The sequence below is a fragment of the Oncorhynchus masou genome, chromosome 21 (assembly GCF_036934945.1).
Source record: "Oncorhynchus masou masou isolate Uvic2021 chromosome 21, UVic_Omas_1.1, whole genome shotgun sequence".
Lineage (NCBI taxonomy): Eukaryota > Metazoa > Chordata > Actinopteri > Salmoniformes > Salmonidae > Oncorhynchus > Oncorhynchus masou.
In genome coordinates this window covers 29,180,545-29,202,527 of record NC_088232.1, presented here as the reverse complement: position 1 = coordinate 29,202,527, position 21,983 = coordinate 29,180,545, and the positions used below count along the sequence as shown (strand labels likewise).

At 41.1% G+C, this 21,983-nt stretch overlaps 1 protein-coding gene across 2 annotated transcripts in view; it reads left to right on the top strand.

The window, feature by feature from the left end:
* LOC135508063 (phospholipase DDHD1-like) overlaps nucleotides 1–21,983 on the top strand; it is a 43,004-nt gene that overhangs the window by 8,748 nt on the left and 12,273 nt on the right. Inside the window, exons 3-5 of one of the 2 annotated variants that reach the window (XM_064927989.1) lie at nucleotides 1,403–1,504; nucleotides 6,199–6,327; nucleotides 9,992–10,139. In XM_064927989.1, coding sequence (XP_064784061.1) covers nucleotides 1,403–1,504; nucleotides 6,199–6,327; nucleotides 9,992–10,139 — 379 coding nt within the window. The remainder of the gene's footprint in view (nucleotides 1–1,402; nucleotides 1,505–6,198; nucleotides 6,328–9,991; nucleotides 10,140–21,983) is intronic. The other variant, XM_064927990.1, reaches the window with a different exon arrangement.

Genomic DNA, 21,983 nt, shown 5'->3' with positions numbered 1-21,983 from the left:
AACCCAGTTCAATCAGCTAAGGCCCACAAAGGTCCACAAACAGCTCTGTCACAGGGCAAGGCCTAGGCCATGTTACCTGAGTCAGTGTGACAGTGGTGACTGGTCCTTTTAGGTCAGGGCTCAGACTGATTCCCAATGTCCTTATCACTGCACAGTCTGACTGCAGCCATAGTCTATGTGATGATATCAAGTCTGACACAATGGTCTAATGGAAGGACATTTCTCTAAATGAAACCCTGGTTGCTTGATAGCTGTGAGAGAGAGCGAGACTTACTGTATGGCCAGTGTGTGGGAAGGAGTGAGCAGTTGCTTGGACTTTAGGACATATCTTAGAGGGCAACGTCCTCCTCTCTGTTCTCAGAAATGGTTCTCGCCTCTGTTCTCAGGAGTGGATATCCTTCCCTGAAGTTTTTCTGACCCACTAAAATAATTTATCTCTTTAGTTTTTTAGACTAAACATGAGCAAGGGGGTAAAAAAGCTGTAAGGCGGGCTACTTCTAAGAAACCTCTCTATAGGCGGCCTACTCACTTTTGGATCGTTGTGAAATCCTCTTAAAATATTACGCTGCTAAGTCTGGCTTTTACTTTGATAGCCATCCAACATTTTTTCAGGAAAATACTTTAAAATTTGATATGTTAGAATGTTGTTTTGCAATTTGTACTCGACCTGTTTGACAAGATGAATGACAGCTATCTGGCTGAAAGTACTATACAACCATGTATCCCTCTTATCACTCTGAATATGTTATGTCGTATGTCATTGTCATGTAGCCTCCATTGACCAACCATTTTGTCGGAGGCAAACAGTCATAATTGTCATGTTTTAAAATGATTTTATGCAAAACTATCTTTTCATTACCAGCACATGATATAGTCCACACGTGAGTGCCCTAAAGGCAGGAAAACAAGAATAAGGTTCAGGTGCTACCTCAGTCATCTTGGGCATATGTCAAACAGCGCTGCAAATGGGTTTTAATGTTCCCTCTCAGCTCAAGATTGTATGCAACAGCAAATATTGACATGTTAATTAAGCCACCACAATGAAGAGCCATGTTCATATGGACAGGTTGTATTCAAATGAAGAACTTTGCTTGTCAGTTGAATGAAGCTAATGAAATGTAACAATGTATTAATGGTTAGGCTATACGCTTCAGACTTTTCTTAGTTCTTTTTTTAATCACATTTGAACTAATGCACATTTCTGTGACATTTTCTGATGTGAATACTAGTCAACAGCTTCTAACCAACAGCTGTACTATACACCCACACAAATCCCAGGGTGGCTACCTGATACCAGCGCTGCTTGACAAACGCCCTCCAGTCTAACAGTGATTGCAGTGGGTAGCCCTCTGTGACAAAACACCAAAGTCATGTCCTTCACTCACTCTCTCTTGGTTGTTAGTTCTCTCCCACCTGCCCCCTTTCTACCTCCCCTTTCTTTTCAAATGGAGTGGATATCAACCGAGTGCTACAACTAAATGTCTCAAGCGCAAACGCTGCTCAGGTACTGTAACGCCAGCCTTTTTTATCTCCTACATTATATCTGCTTTGCTCCCTCTCTCCTCTAGATCTTAGGTCTTGATTGAACTAGATCTTCGCTCACCCCTTTGAGCTCTCCCTAGAACTAAGTCCAGTTAGACAACCCAACCCGCTCTAGTAGAACTGGTCTCTAGTTTAGTTGGCTTCTCACTCCTTTAGTTTATATTGGGCCTAGTCATTAGAATGCCCCCCTTCCTGTGTTCCAGAGTATGTCACTGTTACTGCTGCTGCTCTCTGGACTTTTGGATGATACCTGCAAGTCTTGCTCCGGTCTGTCTGTTTGTGGTGGTAGAGTTAAGTAATGGGAGAGTCAGTTAGCTAGTAACATCTTTCCAGTCTCTCTAAATCCAAATAGGAAAACGAAGGATCTGAGCTCAATAAGCTGGTTCTCCAAAAAGCCTGCCCTTCTCCGCCTCCCCTTCCCTCTAGCGGCTTGATCACATCTTAATGAACCTCCCGTATCACCACCACAGCTCTGAAGAGAATGAACAAAGCTCTCGTTTAGAGGCAACAGAGGCACCATTCAGGGCCACATAGCACACTGCTCTGCATGCTGCACTATAAGCTCCAGAATTGCCTCAATGGATGGAATAACTGCTCTTTTAGTGCAGACTCCTATTGCCAGTAATATCTGCAGCACCGTAGGGAAGGGGTTAGCAACTAGATTCAGTGACAATTTTTGTCGGGGGTGGTTGGGAGGCCACAAAATAATTATTTCATACCTTGATTACATTGAGACATGATCATGTCTCTTTTTTTATTCGTAGGAGTACATGGGAACAGATTTCCAAATTAAACACATTTTTATCTGAATTTATGTCGATTTGTCTTTTGACCAAAAACTATAATCCCCCCCTTTTTATAAAGAGGTTTGGGTGGGCCAAAAAAAGATCACTCGCGGGCCAGTTTTGGCCGACTGTTGCTGACCCCTGCCCTAGGGCCAATCTAATTCAGGACTGGGCTGCATTCAGCAGGCGCAAAACGTTCTCTTCCATCTTGTGGTTAATGAATGTGACCCTAGTGTCCTAGCATTGATCGTAGTACTCCCTCTGTGGCTCTCTACATGATGTGGAACCCTTCAGAGGCTAGGAACATATCTAAAATGTTTGGCGTATCCTGTTATTGTCACACTAATTCTCCCATGCCAATTAAGAGACAATACTGCTCTGAGCTAGCATCCTAACAATAACACTGTTTAAACATAACAGTAATTCATTTGAGGAAAGGAGCTTTGCCTTGGTTTAGTGGCATAATTCCCTATCTCAGGAACAAAGCTACAAGAAGCTCTCTTGCTCTGTTTCTCTCTTTCTTACCTCTTTCACTATAGTTCTAGCTCTTGGTCTCTCACACAGTCTCTAAATCTATCTACAACTTTTTCTCCCTCTTCCCTCGTCCTCTCTTGCTCTCCGGGGCATAGTTGGAAAGCCTCCCATGTAAACCTCTTAACCTCTCTGTGGCTGACTGTTAGATCCTCTGGTGTGCTTTGATCCAGGCCTTCCCCTCTTCCCCTCGCTGGCTTGTCTGCTCTGCCCTGGGCTCCCCTGTAAAACAGGATGTTGTCTCTGGGAAGCTTGTCCATCTCATTTCCCTTCTCATTTGGCAACATGAGCACGTTCCCCATTCCTCACCCAGTCAGCCATGATTTATTTATTCCTATGGCTGACTAATGGGTAAGACTGAGTACCTGCTGCCTCCTCAAGACATCCCGTTTTACAGTGGACTCAGAGTAGGTGTAAGCGAAATGGTGAGATTGTCTTTCCCTACTGTACTTCTCTGATCATTAGAACAGATCATTCTATCCCTGCTGCATGCCACCGCTTCTGTAGAGTACTGTCGTAAGTTGATGTACTGTAGTGTGGTATAGTGCTGGTTGTCAATTCCATATAAATTCACCACCTGATTTGGCTGAATTTAAGTGAAATTGATTCCAACCTTGGTGTGATACTTGTTGTGAAGCATGCTTGTTATCCCAAGTGATTTCCAATGATAAATGAAAACATGCTCCTCTAACCCGGTGAAAAGTTCTGCAATACTGACAAATCTTTACCCTCAGGTGTTCCAATGCAATAGATCCTTATGACCATCGACTGGAAAGAGTTTTCTTTTTACTTTGTCCAAAGCTGCTTGGTTGGGATTCAGTCCCATCCCTTCTACACATCCCTCCTCTCTTAAGCCCCAATGGGTTACCTCTCCTAAATGGAAAACAATTCCATGCTGTCTGCCATCTAACACAGCTTGTTCTCCATGGGTTAAGTCCTGAGCTCCTGCTTGTCATTCCATTAAGCCATTTTGGATCATCAGGCCCCTGAGGGGCCCTGAATGGAGACTGATCAACTGGAGCATCCATGACTGCTCCTCAACCCTCACCGCGCTGATGAGATTAGAACAGGGACGTCCTGCTTTACCCCTCCACGTGACTCTCACAAAGACACTGTTCTATTCCCCGCTGGTGGTTCTACAACACTTCTCAGATGCCTCCAATTAGGAGGTGGAGAGAAGGAGAGAAAGAGGGGGAAGGAAGTGAAGGTGATTGAAGGCTTTGATGTCCCCTACTCTGTAGATTGTACTGCATTAGTTAAGAGTTTTCTGAACACCTGCTGAGTGTTTTCAGAGCATTAACAAGCTAATGCACCAGCAGTAATCTGGACACGATCTGAGGAAGCGAGCGCTCTGGACAGTGTGTGATACCGTTGTGATGCTCATGCTAAGTGACTCCCCCCCCTCTCTCGCTCTCTCACTCACACATGATTAGTCCTGCGCAAGTACAAAGCACTCCAGACTTGCATAAAAATACAAATACTATTTTACCCAAAACATACAGTTCCAGTCAAAAGTTTGGACACACCTACTCATTCAAGGGTTTTCCATTATTTTTACTATGTTCTCCATTGTAGAATAATAGTGAAGACGTGCTTTTAAATTCTAAGTAAATCACTGTCCCTGTCACCAGCAAAGCACCATCACACCTCCTCCATGCTTCACGGTGGGAACCACATGTGGAGATCATCCGTTCACCTGCTCTGCGTCTCACAAAGACACAGCGGTTGGACCCAAAAACCTAAAATTTGGACTCATTGGACCAAAGGACACATTTTCACTGGTCTAATGTCCATTGCTTGTGTTTCTTGGCCCAAGGAAGTCTCTTCTTCTTATTGGTGTCCTTTAGTAGTAGTTTCTTTGCAGTAATTCGACCATGAAGTCTTGAGTCACGCAGTCTCCTCTGAACAGTTGATGTTGAGATGCTTCAGAGTTCAAGTAGGAGACACATTTATTTGGGCTGAAATCTGAGGTGCAGTTAACTCTAATGAACTTATCCTCTGTAACAGAGGTAACGCTGGGTCTTCCTTTCCTGTGGCTCAAACGCATTTAACAAGGCACTCCTCTTAATTTAAATGCATTCTAGATGACTACCTCATGAAGCTGGTTGAGAGAATGTCAAAGCTGTCAAGGCAAATTGTGACTACTTTGATATGTTGAAAACTTTTTTGGTTACTACCTGATTCCGTATGTTATTTCATATTTTTCATGTCTTTTTTTAACCTTTTAACTAGGCAAGTCAGTTAAGAACACATTCTTATTTTAAATGACGGCCTAGGAACAGTGGGGTAACTGCTGGTTCCGGGGCAGAACAACAGATTTTTACCTTGTCAGCTCTTGCAACCGTTCGTGTTACTAGTCCAACGCTCTAACCACTAGGCTACCTGCCGCAACATTGTATTATTCTACAATGTAGGAAATAGTAAAAAGAAAAACCCTTGAATGAGTAGGTGTCCAAACTTTTGATATTTGTTTAACCCTTTTACTATGTGTACTTTACTGTATTTGTACTTGGGATATCACTTTTCAACAGTATAAGTAAAAACAATCGCTGGAGGACATCTTTTAATGTCCACCTCTTCTAGGAATCCTTTTGTCCTGGACATTTTAACACTGTCCTTTTTATCCCTCCTGATTGTCTCTATGCACCCCAGGGTTCGGTCTGGACCAATACCAAAGTACCCGGTCACCTCTTCACGTACTGTACCATACAGTGAATCTGTGGCAATAAAACCTCAATGTGACCAGCTCAACCCAGTCAACTGGTTTTCATTTATCGTTCATGTTTTCACTCTTACTTGCCCTGTTGCTGTTGCCCGCTAAGATAATGAGGCTGAAATCTAATCTAGTCCTCTGTATGATCTGCACAATCTGAGTGTAGCCAATCCACATTGGTGATCGAGCTTACCATAGAGACCCAATTGGGAATTGTGTGGTACAATATTATTTCACAATCTACTGTACACATTCAATGGCACCCAAGCAATCAATGGGCGGGTAACAGTTGAAATATGCAGACTTTGTGAACCTTTGTGCTTCTTCAATACGTACTTTTCTGTTTCTCTAGTGACCCTTTGCAGATCAATGCCCTAGGGTGTATTTGATCGAGCACTAGACTACACCAAACTATGTCCTTGTTGAGTTGTACCATGAGGAATTTGTAATCACAATTTTGATGAGTGTATTTTGTCTTTCCCCCTGCATTTGTTCATTGTTCCTCTTGTCCTTTTTCTGCTTGCTCTCACATCTCGTTCCCCCCTTCCTTGCGTTCTAATTTTTCCATCCCTCCATTTTGCCCCCTCCTCCCTTTCCTACTTCTCCATCTCTCTTCTTCCTCTGCAGCTGTCCACAGTTTGAAATTGAGTCGGACCCACGTGGACTGGCACAGTGTGGACGAGGTCTACCTCTACAGCGATGCCACCACCTCCAAGATCGCCCGCACTGTCACCCAGAAACTGGGCTTCTCCAAAGGTTAGAGGTCACTGACTGCTCACTCTTCTGTTGAACCCTTCCTCCCCTTCCCCACCCCAATATCAAGTCAAGTGAAGATGAAGAGGTGGATCTGGCATGAGTTCTCAATCTCCTCTGACACACAAACCCACTACCGCTGGAAATCTCCTAAAGGCTGTGTCGGCCAGCCAGCAAGCAGCTCATCCTATTTGCCTTTTGTGTAGAGCAGGTGTTCTCAAAGTGGGGTCAGCGGACCCCTGAAGGTACTGTAGGGGTCCGCGGCCAGATCAAAAATGACAGGGACAAGGGATCCGTGGAGAAAGTTTAGATGGTGTAATACAATAAAATATTATTCTACAATGTATGTTTTTAACCCTGGGCAACATGGGCCTGGGAGGCTAACGGATATTGGTATCCACAGTACCCTGTCAGGGTACAACTCAATACTTTTAAGTATTTCCCCTATTTATATACACTATCGGTCAAATGTTTTAGAACACCCCCATTATTCCAGGTTTTATTGAAATTTAAGCAATTCAAGTCCAGTGAATAACATGAAATGGTACAAAGGTAAGCGGTAAACTGCCAGAGGTTTAAAAAAAAAAGTTTCAGTTACTGAAAAAAAAAAAAAACCTTTTCAGGGAACAAGCTATGGTTTAACAACTTACAGCTGTTCTGCAGCAATTAATTAAATTAAGCCTTGAAAGTTGATGCTAACAATTCCTACAGGTGTCCCAATTTTTGTTGATTACTATAAAATCAGTGTTGGAACAGACTGTTACTACATCCTCATTATTTTGACAGTATTGTACTGCAGGAAGTAGTATATTGCTATCATAAAAAAGGAAGGAAGACAGACAGACAATTATAACCCTTAAAAGTGTGGCTCTTTCCTTTAGAGAAATTGCAAAGAAGCCAAGGTGTCAGTGAGTACAATTTCCTAGACCATCAAAAGGCACTTGGAAACTGGAGGAAACTCTGACCGGAAGAGATATGGCAGACCCAAAACCACAACAGAATCAGAAGACAAGTTTCTGAGATAGGTGGCTCACAAGACAACCGCTTCAAGCACAGCTTAACACTGGTTGAAGTAAGCAAGTCCCCGTTTCAACTGTGAAGAGAAGACTTCAAGCTGCAGGTTTGACAGGTCAAGTGGCCGTAAGAAAGCCATTGCTAAGATGGCAAAATAAGAAAAGAGGCTTGACTGGGCCATGAAGCATCACCAGTGGACTACTGAAGACTGGAAGAAGATCTTATGGACCAATTAATCAAAATTTGACATCTTCAGTTCATCACACAGGGTTTTTGTACCCTGTAGAGTAGGCGAAAGGATGGTTCCTCAGTGTGTTACATCAACTGTCAAAAATGGAGGAGGAAACGTGATGGTCTTTTGCTGGATCCAGAGTCAGCGACTTGAACAGAATAAGTGGCACCCTGAACCAAAACAACTACCACAGCATTTTGCAGCGCCATGCAATACCCTCCGGTGTATGCCAAGTGGGTCAGGGGTTCATCCTACAGCAAGAAGTAACACAAAACAGCCTGGAGGTATGTCAGAACTACCTTATGAAAATAACAAGACGGTAGGCTACAAATCATGGAATGGCCAGCACAGTCTCCAGACTTAAACCCCATCGAGCTGGTTTGGGATGCACTGGACAGAAGGGTGAAAGCAAAGCAGCAACCTACAAGTGCACATGTTTTGTGGTAACATCTTCAACAGTGTTGGGGAGAACTTTGTAAACAATATTTGATTTCCATTGTAGAAAAAATGCTATGAGTGTGTTTGGCTGTTATGTCTGCAAAAGGTGGCTACTTTGAGTCAAAAGTAGATTTACATTTTGATAAACAGTACAATTCTGTTATTTATGTTTTGTCTCCAATTGTTTATTTGTTCTATGCTTTAATTTCAGAGTACATTAAACTGTGAATGTCAATAAAAACTGGAAAAATGTAGGTATTCTGAAACTTTTGACTTGTATATATCAAAAGTTTGGGGTCACTTTGAAATATCCTTGTTTTCCATGAAAATATACATGAAGTAGTTGCAAAATTAATAGTAAACATAGTCAACATGTTGACAAGGTTATAAATAATTATTTTTAATTGAAAAAGTCATGGTGTCCTTCAAATTTTGCTTTCGTCAAAGAATCCTCTATTTGCAGCAATTACAGCCTTGCAGACCTTTGGCATTCTAGTTGTCAATCTGAAGAGATTTCACCCCATGCCTCCTGAAGCACCTCCCGCAAGTTGGATTGGCTTGATGGGCCTTTCTTACGTACCATACAGTCAGGTTGCTCCCACAACAGCTCAATAGAGTTGAGATCGGGTGACTGTGCATGCCACTTCATTATAGACAGAATACCAGCTGACTGCTTCTTCCCTAAATAGTTATTGCATTGTTTGGAGCTGTGCTTTGGGTCATTGTCCTGTTGTAGGAGGACATTTCTCAAACTAGACACTAATGTACTTGTCCTCTTGCTCAGTTGTGCACCATTGTGCTCCCACTCTCTCCATTCTGGTTAGGGCCAGTTTGCTTTGTTCTGTGAAGGGAGTAGTACACAGCATTGTACGAACTCTTCTTTTCCTTGGCAATTTCTCGCATGAAATAGCCTTAATTTCTCAGAACAAAAATAGACTGACGAGTTTCAGAAACGTTCTTTGTTTCTGGCCATTTTGAGCCTGTAATCGAACCCACAAATGCTGATGCTCCAGATACTCAACCAGTCGAAAGAAGGCCAGTTTTATTGCTTCTTTAATCAGAACAACAATTTTCAGCTATGCTAACATAATTGCAAAATGGTTTTCTCATGATCAATTAGCCTTTTAAAATTATGAACTTGGATTAGGTAACACAACGTGCCATTGGAACACCGGCATGATGGTTGCTGGTAATGGGCCTCTGTAGATATTACATAACAAAATCTGCCGTTTCTAGCTACAATAGTAATTTACAACATTTAATGTCTACACTGTATTTATTTCTGATCAATTTGATGTGATTTTAATGGACAAAAAATGTATTTATTTTTTTCTTCATAAATGCACTACAATTTTAAGCTTTAAAACTTCAATGTTTTCTCTGTTTTGTGGCAAAATGTGTAGAATTGCAGGATATTAGCTTTAAAGCTGCAACAACAAAAACTCAACCCCATGACGAAATGTGGGCCTTTTAAATTGTTCGTTCCCAGGGCCGAGACTTGGTTTGTCCGGCCATGCACTGCCGACGTCATAGTAAAACTCCTTGTATGCTATTTATTTTTATTTTTATCTCACTCTAGTTGTGTTCTGATTATGAGGGGGTCCCTGATGAATTTACTATCACAAAAGAGTCACCTTATTGCTACTTTCAGATATAGGATGGCCTAGGATGTTCATCACCATAACTGTATGCATGTTGTAAGTCGCTCTGGATAAGAGCGTCTGCTAAATGACTTAAATGTAAATGTGTGGTCATTTCATTGTGGCCTCTGTGAAATGTAATTTCACGGTTTGAGTCTATCAAGCCTTAATCATGAATCAAGACTTTACCAATGTTGAACACAAGTGAACAAACGCTGATGAGCGAAACATTGTTGGCATTTGTTGGGCAATGTGCAGCCACCCAGTATGTTGATATTTTCCTGACACTGTCCCTCTCTCCACTGCCTGTTCACCCTGTCTCCATCCCCTGTCCCCTCTGTAGCTTCCAGCAGTGGTACACGGCTCCACCGGGGCTATGTGGAGGAAGCCTCCTTGGAGGACAAGCCCCCCCAGACCACACACATCGTCTTTGTGGTCCACGGCATTGGACAGAAGATGGACACAGGACGCATCATCAAGAACACTGGCATGTGAGTGCTCTCTCATTCACTGTGTGCATGTTGTTGTTATTCTACTGGGAGACATGGTGCTGCCAACATCGTGGAGGGTCATGTGTTGAACTCTATATCTATGGCTCTGAGGTAACATAGTATGCATCCCAAATGGCCCTATTCACCCTGGTCAAATGTAGTGCACTATAAATGGAATAGTGTGCCATTTGAGACATAGCCATGTTGATTTTCTACTGTTTGTGGAGAGGCTGGGACAGTTTGATCTACTGTGGGATGATGTAGCTACATGCACTGCTGTCTGCTGATCGGGTGGCATGAAGCTTCAGCCCACACGTCTTGATGTGGGTTTCCATGGAGATGTGAATCGGTATGGAATGTACCACAAAGTTTGAGAACATGTTCACACACACGTGTGTTTGAGAATGCACACCTATCTTAACGTGGATGTGTCCTGTTCCTGTCCTAGATCTTATTTGTTCATAATTTGGTCGATTGCCCCAGCGCTTGACTTAGACCGAAATAGGTACCTGTACTCATTTTTGGTGCTGGTACTGTTTACATTTAGGTGCAGGAGCTCCGCAATACTCTTCAGCTAATATGTTATAAGAGTAACAGGAGCTCAAGCAGTAGAACATTTGAGGTGCCGTACTCCGCTCCGGTGAGCTCCTGCCCAAGTCAAACACTGGATTGCCCTCATTGATGTCATTCTATGAGATGTTTATCATGTCAGACTGGTTAGGGCACAGCTTTCACATAATTGCATCGTCATGATGTTCACCAGATGCTATCTTAGGAATGCAAGTAAGTTCTAATCAAATCCAATTTGATTTGTCACAAACACATGGTTAGCAGATGTTAATGCGAGTGTAGCGAAATGCTTGTGCTTCTAGTTCTGACAATGCAGTAATAACCAATGAGTAATCTAACCTAACAATTCCACAACTACTACCTTATACACACAAGTGTAAAGGGATAAAGAATATGTACATAAATATATATATGCATGAGTGATGGTACAGAACGGCATAGGCAAGATGCAGTAGATGGTATAGAGTACAGTATCTACATCTGAGACCTAGTCTGGGTCCATGTGTAGGCGATGCTGACATATGAGATGAGTAATGTAGGGTATATAAACATAAAGTGGCATAGTTTAAAGTGGCTAGTGATACATGTATTACATAAAGATGGCAAGATGCAGTAAATGATATAGAGTACAGTATATACATATGAGATGAGGGTATGTAAACATTATATTAAGTGGCATTGTTTAAAGTGGCTTGTGATACATTTTTACATCAATTTCCATCAATTCCCATTATTAAAGGGGCTGGAGTTGAGTCCGTCTGTTGGCAGCAGCCACTCAATGTTAGTGGTGGCTGTTTAACAGTCTGATGGCCTTAGAAGCGGTTTTTCAGTCTCTCGGTCCCTGCTTTGATGCACCTGTACTGACCTCGCCTTCTGGATGATAGCGGGGTGAACAGGCAGTGGCTTGGGTGGTTGTTGTCCTTGATGATCTTTATGGCCTTCCTGTGACATCGGGTGGTGTAGGTGCCCTGGAGGGCAGGTAGTTTGCCGCCGGTGATGCATTGTGCCGACCTGGAATTAAACATCAAAGTTAGTATTTAGGTCAGAATTATGTAAGGAATAATCACACAGTGCATATATCAAATGCCATAGTCAACTTAATCATCTTTTTCTTGCCAATGTAGTATTTACCTTCATCCACATTCTCTTCTGAACCTCACCTTTCCACTTTGAAAGGTATTTTCTTGCCCCATTCTCCATCAGGTCACTCTTTATGCCAATGACAAGGTGGCTAGTTAATTTGGCCAACAAGCAGAGATAATATAGGGAGCTAAAAACAGGAGATTAAACATTGTTAGATTCTGGGTTAGCCAAAGCAAACGGGCTAGTTAGCTGCCTAGCCATTTCATTTGCACCCCTCAAAAAACAATTTCAACAGCACAAGTATATCTGAGAAATACTTATCTTACTCCATGAAATATATAACATTACAAAGGCAGAAGGTTATTGAAGTGCAAATTACCTCTGAACCCACCAACAAAAATCTCCTTTGGAGTGAAGACGTGCACTTCAAGAGCCGTGGTGGAGATACGGGGTTTGACTAACAACTTTGAGAGCTAATGGACTTAGTTTTGAAGACAAGCTATTTTTTTATACATTTCATTGGTCTTGCAGACATAAAAGGGAACCAATAATATAAATTCTTGTAAAACCTTTACATTTTAAATCACATTTTGAGTGACAACGTTTTAATCTGACAGCGACAATATACAGTGCCTTCAGAAAATATTCATACCCTTTGATTTAGTCCACATTTTGTTGTGTTACAGCCTAAATTAAAAATGGATTTGTTCTCATCCATCTCCACACAATACCCCATAATGACAAAGTGAAAACATGTCCCAATAAATTGACAAATGTATTGAAAATTATATATTTCTAAGTATTCACACCCCCTGAGTCAATTATGTTGTGACTCTTTCTGGGTAAATCTCTAAGAGCTTTGCACAACTGGATTGTTCAATATTTGGAAATTATTACAAAAATTATTCAAGCTCTGTCAAGTTGGTTGTTGATCATTGCTAGACAGCCATTTTCAAGTTTTGCCATAGATTTTCTAGCCAATTTAAGTCAACTGTAAATAGGCCACATTCAGTGTATTGGTAAGCAACTCTATTAGGCTTTGTGTTTTAGGTTATTGTCCTGCTGAAAGGTGAATTTGTCTCCCAGTGTCTGTTGGAAAGCAGACTGAACCAGGTTTTCCTCTAGGATTTTTACTGGTCTTAGCTCTATTCTGTTTATCCTGAAAAACTCCTTAGTCCTTACCGATGACAAGCATGCCCATAACCTGATGGAGCCAGCACCATGCTTGAATATATGAGTGTTACTCAGTGATGTTTTTGTTGTGTTGGATTTGCCCCAAACACAATGCTTTTTTAAAAACAGGTTTACTTTAGTGCTTTATTGCAAATAGGATGCTTGTTTTGGAATACTTTTATTCTGTACAGGCTTCCTTCTTTGCACTATAATTTAGGTTAATATTGTGGGGTAACTACAATGTTGTTACATCTTCAGTTTAATCCTACCACAGCCATTAAACTCTAACTGTTTTAAAGTCACCATTGGCCTCATGGTGTTGTCCCTGAGCAGTTTCCTTTCTCTCTGGCAACGTAGTTAGGAAGGATGTCTGAATATTTGAAGTGAGTGGGTGTCCTGATACACCATTCAAAGTGTTCACTTCACCATCCTTAAAGGGATATTCATTGTCTCCCTGATTTGTATGTCACGTGCTGAATACAACAGGTAGACCTTAGCATGAAATGCTTACTTACAAGACCTTAACCAATTCAGAATTTTAAGAAAGTAAGAAAATATTAGCAAAAAAATTTAGAAAAATACAAAAAGTTACACATTACAATAATAACAGCGAGACTGTACACAGGGGTTACCGGTACCAAGTCAGTCTGTGTGGGTGTAGGTTAGTTGAGGAAATATGTACATGTAGGTAGGGTTAAAGGGACTATGCATAGTAAATAAACCGCAAGCAGCATAAAAAAGGGGGTCATTGCAAATTGTCCAGGTTGCCATTTGATAAACTGTTTAGCAGTCTTATTTGTTGGGGGTAGAAGCTGTTAAGGAGCCTTTTTGACCTAGATTTGTCTCTCAGACTGCTCTAGATGGTGCAGCTGTCGAACATTTTGAGGATCTGGGGACCCATGCCAAATCTTTTCAGTCTCCTGAGGGGGAATAGGTGTTGTGGTTCCTTTTTCACAACCGTCTTGGTGTGTTTGGACCATGATAGTTTGTTAGTGATGTGGACGCCATGGAACTTGAAGTTCTCTATCTGCTCCACTACAGCCCCGTTGATGTGAATGGGGGTGTGCTTGCCCCCCCCCCTTTCCTGTAGTCCGCAATCAGCTATTTTGTCTTACTCATGTTGAGGGAGAGGTTGTTGTCCTGATACCACACAGCCAGGTCACTGACCTCTGTCGTCTGTCTCATCATTGTCGGAGATCAGACCTACCAATGTCGTCAGCAAACTTAATGATGGTGTTGGAGTCGTGCTTGGCCACGCAGTCATGCGTGAACAGGGAGTACAGGGGGGGGAACTAAGCATGCACCCGAGGGGCACCGTGTTGAGGATGTGTGTCGAATGTGTTGTTGCCTACCCTTACCACCTGGGGGTGGTCCAGGATCCAGTTGCAGAGGGAGGTTTTTAGTCCCAGAGTCCTTAGCTTAGTGATGAGCTTTGAGCACATTATGGTGTTGAACACTGAGCTGTAGTCAGAACAGCATTCTCACGTAGGTATTTATTTTGTCGGTGGGAAAGGGAAGTATGTAGTGTAATAGATTGCATCATCTTTTGGGTTGTTATGGTGTTTGTGAGCCAGGACCAGCTTTTCAAATCACTTCATTGCTACAGACGTGAGTGCTACAGGGCAGGTTACCTTTGCGTTCTTGGGCAAAAGAACTATGGTGCCATGCGTTGAGTACGCCTCTTGGTAATCTGTCTGGACCTGTGGCCTTGTGAATGTTGACCTGTTTAAATGTGTTAATCACATCGGCTACGGAGAGCATGATCACATAGTCATCCCGAACAGCTGGTGCTCTCATGCATTGTTCAGTGTTGCTTGCCTTGAAGAGAGCATAGAAAGCATTTAGCTCTTGCGGCTGTATTTCAGCTTGTAATCCGTATTAGTTTGCAAGCCATGCCACGGAAGCTCTAGCCTTTAGCTCAGTGTGGATGTTGCCTGTAAATCCATTGCTTCTAGTTGGGATACAGTGCCTTGCGAAAGTATTCGGCCCCCTTGAACTTTGCGACCTTTTGCCACATTTCAGGCTTCAAACATAAAGATATAAAACTGTATTTTTTTGTGAAGGATCAACAACAAGTGGGACACAATCATGAAGTGGAACGACATTTATTGGATATTTCAAACTTTTTTAACAAATCAAAAACTGAAAAATTGGGCGTGCAAAAACAGTGTTTAAACCCTTTACAATGAAGATCTGTGAAGTTATTTGGATTTTTGTGAATTCTTTGAAAGACAGGGTCCTGAAAAAGGGACGTTTCTTTTTTTCCTCGTGTGGGTGCACGCGTGCTCACTACATCAGGAGAGCAAAACCTCAAGACTTCCTTAATATTAGAGGTCACACACCAGCTGTTTTTGACAAATAGACACAGCATACCACCCATCGTCTTACCAGAGGTGTCTGTTCTGTCTTGCCGATGCACAGAAAACCCAGCCAACTGTATATTATCCATGTCCTTGTTTAGCCACAACTGAGTGAAACATAAGATATTACAGTTTTTAATGTCCTGTTGGTAGGATATTCTCGAACAGAGCTCATCCGGTTTATTCTCCAGTGATTGTACGTTCGCCAGTAAGACGGATGGTAAAGGTGGATGGTAAAGGTGGATTATTTACTCGCCGAGTAATTCTCACTAATCACCCGGATCTGCGCCCCCTGTATCGGCATCTCCTTTTCATGCGAATGACCGGCATTTGGGCCTGGTCCTGGAGGAGCCGTAAATCTTTGCCTCCGATTCATTAAATAAAAAATCTTCATCCTGTCCGAGGCGAGTAATCGCTGATCTTATGTCCAGAGGCTCTTTGCGGTCATAAGAGACGGTTGCAGAAACATTAAAAAACACACAGAATAGCCCAATTGTGCAGGAGCCCGTAAAACTGCAGCCATTCTCTCAGGCTACATCCTTTCATATAATTATGTATGTGCATGGTATAGAGATGAGGTAGTCATTCAAAAATCATGGTAAACACAATTATTGCACAGATTGACTCAATGTAATTTGTACATTTTTACTCCTGAACTTTTTTAGGCTTGCCGTAACAAAGGATTTGGATACTTATTGACATTTCAGCTTTTCAGACATTTCAGATTTTTTCTGAATTTGTTAAATCATAATTCCACTTTGACGTTATGGGGTGTTGTATGTAGGCCAGTGAAAAAACATGTCTAAATTCCGGTTGTAACAAAACAATGTGGAGAAAGTCAAGCGGTGTGTATTCTTCCTGAAGGCACTGTATATCTTGCCCGCTCTGAGTTTTGGCGCTTAATCGTTTTTGTGACTATTAGGCTTCAGCTAACCATCCTAAAATCTCATTAGAATTTTTTATTTTATTTTTAAATATAGTAGTAACGTTATAGGCCTGCTGTGCTATTATATTCGGTCCTGTTATGTAAAATGCCAATGAATCATTGTGTGATCTTTAGACATTGATTCAACTTTATCTAACTGCACCATTGTGAGAAGTGATCTTCTATGAGTAATAATGTTAAGTAATGAGTAAGACTATTAGGCATAGGCAATGGATCTTGATTAGTGTTATTTATTTTAAGTCATTGGAGCGCCCTTTGTGGTGTTGAAAGGACAGCTCCCGGATTGTGCAATGATGGTAAAGAAGTTATCCTTCACTACCACAAGTTAGTTTATCTCGCCATTTAGCCAGTTCAGGAACAAACAAAACATTTCAGTACAGCCTAATAGGAATATGTGATATAGATATTTGTTGGCTATATCCTAATGTTAATTCTTTTTGCTCTCGCACTGTTTGCGAGGAGAACTTTAGTTGCCAGGAGGCATTTTAATTGTATTGTGTAGCTTACACTACATCATAAATCAACTTTGAATGTATTAACTTAAACACATGGTTACAATATACCCTATTACAGAATAAAAGAAAACAGAGGACCTATCAATTCATAGAATTTATTTGTATAGATTAAACATGCTATAAAATCAATTAACCTGTCTAGGACTGGGGTTCCGTTAGCGGAAATTACAGGGCGCCAAATACAAATCATCAGAAATCTCATAAATGAAATTTCTCAAACACACAAGTATTAGGCACCATTTTAAAGTTAAGATTCTCGTTAATCCAGACACAGTTTCTGAATTCAAAAATGCTTTACAGCAAAAGCTCCAAAAACGATTATCACCACCAACTCACAGAAAAACCCAGCCATTTTTCCAGCCAAAGAGAGGAGTCCCAAAAAGCACAAATAGAGAGAAAATTAATCACTAACCTTTGATGATCTTCATCAGACGACACTCATAGGACTTCATGTTACACAATACATGTATGTTTTGTTCGGTAAAGTTCATATTTATATCCAAAAGTTTTATTTTACATTGGCGTGTTATGTTCAGTAGTTCCAAAACATGCAGTGATATTGCAGAGAGCCACATGAATTCACAGAAATACTCATTAGAAATGTTGATGTAAATTCAAGTGTTATGCATGGAACTTTAGATTCAGCGGTTGCATTTAGGAGAAGTGTGTCAGATTTCAAACATTTTTTACGTAAAAATAATAATCTGAGAACGGCGCTCAGTCATAAATAGCATAATAAATATTCACTTACCTTTGATCTTCATCAGAATGCACTCCCAGGAATTGCTGTTCCACAATAAATGTTTGTTTTGTTTGACAATGTCCATAATTTATGTCCATTTATGTCCAAATGGCTTCGTTTGTTAGAGCGTTGGTAAACAAATCCAAAAGCGCGTCCAGTTCGGACAAGAAGTTCAAAAAGTTATATTACAGGTCGAAGGAACTTGTCAAACTAAGTATAGAATCAATCTTTATGATGTTTTTATCATAAATGTTCAATAATGTTCCAACTGGAGAATTCCATTGTCTGTAGAAAAGCAATGGAACGAGAGATACCTCATGTGAAATGCGCGTGACTGAGAACAGACCCCTTAGTCAAACAGCTCCCATCCGGCCCCCCTTCACAGAAGAAGCCTGAAACAACGTTCTAAAGATGGTTGACATCTAATGGAAGCCTTAGGAAGTGCAAAATAACCCATATCCCACTGTGAATTCGATAGGGGCTGAGTTCAAAAACTACAAACCTCAGATTTCAGGTTTTTGTCTGCCATGTGAGTTCTGTTATACTAGAACATCATTCAAACAGTTTTAGAAACTTCAGTGTTTTCTATCCAATACTAATAATCATATGCATATATTAGCATCTGGGACTGATTAGGAGGCAGTTCACTCTGGCCACGTTATTCGTCCAAAAGTGAAAATGCTGTCCCCTATCCCAAAGAAGTTTAACCAAGTAGTTAACATTAAATCATTACTATGTAGAATTGCAGGAAATTCATTTTAAAACAGCCATAAAATCAAGCTTTTGGTGTGGTGTATTTATGCATCTTAATAAACTATAACATTATTACCTCCAACTGCCCAATTCACCTTTCCAGTTGCCCACCCTAACATACCAACCTAGAACGGGCCCTGCGTCTCAACCAACAGCCAATATAGGCTACATATCCCAAGCAGTGCTACAGCAACTTCCAGAGAGCGTCAGGCTCCTTGGGCTTTGCGTTGGCCACACTGGTTTGGGTGTACTTGGCAGAACGTTGTCGCCGTAACCAAGTGTTCACATCTTCTGGGTTTCAGTGCGTAAGAGGGGGTCCGTGGAGTTTTATGAACATTAAGGCAGACACAGTGAATTTGTATGCTAGATCTCGTTGGTGTGATAAGATTCATGTGGCTTAACCCCGTTTTACAGGGAATGAGAGACAGTTGAAACATTGCATGCCCACAAAATACAGTTGAAGTCGGAAGTTTACATACACCTTAGCCAAATACATTTAAACTCAACTTTTCACAATTCCTGACATTTAATCCTAGCAACAATTCTGTTTTTTTAGGTCAGTTAGGATCACACTTTATTTTAATGTGAAATGTCAGAATAATAGTGTAAAGAATGATTTATTTCAGCTTTTATTTCTTTCATCACATTCCCAGTGGGTCAGAAGTTTACATACACTCAATTAGTATTTGGTAGCATTGCCTTTAAATTGGTTAACTTTGGTCAAACGTTTCAGGTAGCTTTCCACAAGCGTCCCACAGTAAGTTGGGTGAATTTTGGCCCATTCCTCCTGACAGAGATGGTGTAACTGAGTCAGGTTTGTAGGCCTCCTTGCTTGCACACGCTTTTTCCATTCTGCCCACACATTTTCTATAGGGTGGAGGTCAGAGCTTTGTGATGGCCACTCAATACCTCTTTGGGCTGCAATCCTGTTAACGGGATGATATGACAAAAGCCAGTGAAAGTGCAGGGCGCCAAATTCAAAACAACAGATATCTCATAATTAAAATTCCTCAAACATACATGTATATTATACCGTTTTAAAGGTAGTCTTGTTGTTAATCCCACCACAGTGTCCGATTTCAAATAAGCTTTACGGCGAAAGCACCACAAATGATTATGTTAGGTCACCACCAAACCACGATTAAAAACAGCCATTTTCCCAGCCAAAGAGAGGAGTCACAAAAAAGCACAAATGGAGATAAAATTAATTACTAACCATCTTCAGATGACACTCATAGGACTTCATGTTACACAATACATTTGTTTTGTTTGATAAAGTTCATATTTATATAAATAAGTCTGAGTTTACATTGGTGCGTTACATTCACTATTTCCAAAAACATCCAGTGATTTTGCATAGCCACATCGATTCAACAGAAATACTCATCATAAATGTAGATCATAATACAAGTTATAAACATGGAATTATAGATATACCTGTCCTTACTGCAACCACTGTGTCAGATAAAAAATAGAAAAATAAAAATCTTTGCGGAAAAAGCAAACCATGCAATAATCTGAGACGGCGCTCAGAACAATCAAGTCAAATTAGCCGCCTTGTTGTAGTCAACATCAACCATAAATTACATGCTAAATATTCCCTTAACTTTTGATCTTCATCAGAATGCACTCCCAGGAATCCCAGGTCCACAATAAATGCTTGATTTGTTCGATAATGTCTGTTATTTATGTCCAAATAGCTGCTTTTGTTAGCGTGTTTGGTACACCTATCCAAATGCTGGTGCTGGTCGACCATTTTTTTCGGACAAAATCTTCAAAAAGTTATATTACAGGTCGAAGAAACATTTCAAACTAAGTACAGAATCAGTCATTAGGATGTTTTTATCATAAATCCTCAAAGTTCCAACCGGAGAATTCCTTTGTGTCTCGAGGAGGAACGGAACGCAGGAAGATATCATGCGGTATGCGCATGACCTGGAACTGTCTCTCTGCCAGTAGTCTGACTCATTCCCCTCTCATTCAGTCCCACAGCACAAGCCTCATTCAAATTTCTATAGACTGTTGACATCTAGTGGAAGCCCTAGGAATTGAATCTTCATTCATATCCCAAGGGGATTTCAATAGGAAATGGGTTGAACATATACCAACCTCAGATTTCTCACTTCCTGTTTGGATTTGTTCTCAGGTTTTTGCCTGCCATAGGAGAACTGTTATACTCACAGACATCATTCAAACAGTTTCAGAAACTTCAGTGTTCTATCCAATACTACTAATAATATGCATATCTTAGCAACTGAGACTGAGGAGCAGGCCGTTGACTCTGGGCACCTTTCATCCAAGCTACTCAGTAGTGCCCCTGCAGCCATAAGAAGTTAAGCCATTTTGCCACAACTTTGGAAGTATGCTTGGGGTCATTGTCCATTTGGAAGACCCATTTACGACCAAGCTTTAACTTCCTGACTGTCTTGAGATGTTGCTTCAATATATCCACAAAATCCACATTCTTTCCTCATGATGCCATCTATTTTGTGAAGTGCACCAGTCCCTTCTGCAGCAAAGCACCCCCAAAACTTGATGCTGCCACCCCCATCCTTCACGGTTGGGATGTTGTTCTTGGGCTTGCAAGCGTTCCCCTTTTTCCTCCAAACATAACAATGGTCATTATGGCCAAACAGTTCTATTTTTGCTTCATCAGACCAGAGGACATTTCTCCAAAAAGTATGATCTTTGTTCCCATGTGCAGTTGCAAACCGTAGTCTGGCTTTTCTATGGTGGTTTTGGAGCAGTGGCTTCTTTCCTTGCTGAGCGGCCTTTCAGGTTATGTCGATTTTATAGGACTCATTTTACTGTGTTCCTCTGTCCTCCAGCATCTTCACAAGGTCCTTTGATGTTGTTCTGGGATTGATATGCACATTATGCACCAAAGTATGTTCATCTCTAGGAGACAGAATGCGCCTCCTTCCTGAGCGGTATGATGGCTGCGTGGTCCCATGGTGTTTATACTTCTGCACTATTGTTTGTACAGATGAACGTGGTACCTTCAGGCATTTGGAAATTGCTCCCAAGCATGAACCAGACTTGTGGAGGTCTACAATTTTTTTTCTGAGGTCTTGGCTGATTTCTTTTGATTTTCCCATGATGTCAAGCAAAGAGGTACTGAGTTTGAAGGTAGGCCTTGAAATACATCCACAGGTACACCTTCAATTGACTCAAGTGATATCAATTAGCCTATCAGAAGCTTCTAAAGCCATGACATAATTTTCTGGAATTTTCCAATCAGTTTAAAGGCACAGTCAACTTAGTGTATGTAAACTTCTGACCCACTGGAATTGTGATACAGTGAATTATAAGTGAAATAATCTGTCTGTAAACAACTGTTGGAAAAATTACTTGTGTCATGCACAAAGTCGATGTCCTAACCAACTTGCCAAAATTATAGTTTGTTAACAAGACATTTGTGGAGTGGTTAAAAAACAAGTTTTAATGACTCCAACCTAAGTGTATGTAAACTTCCGACTTCAACTGTAAATAATGGAGTTATTGTGAAGGTGTAGGCTATATTACATGGATTTATGTAGACATTCCAAAGGTCTGCATCATTGGCTTGTAGGCTATGTGTGGAAGCTAGGAGATGCTAAATGTGGTGCTAATGGTCAATTACCGTGAGACCGACAATTATTTGCTTGACAATCACCGCCTGACTATTTTGTGACCTCCACAGCCCTACGTATGATATACCTG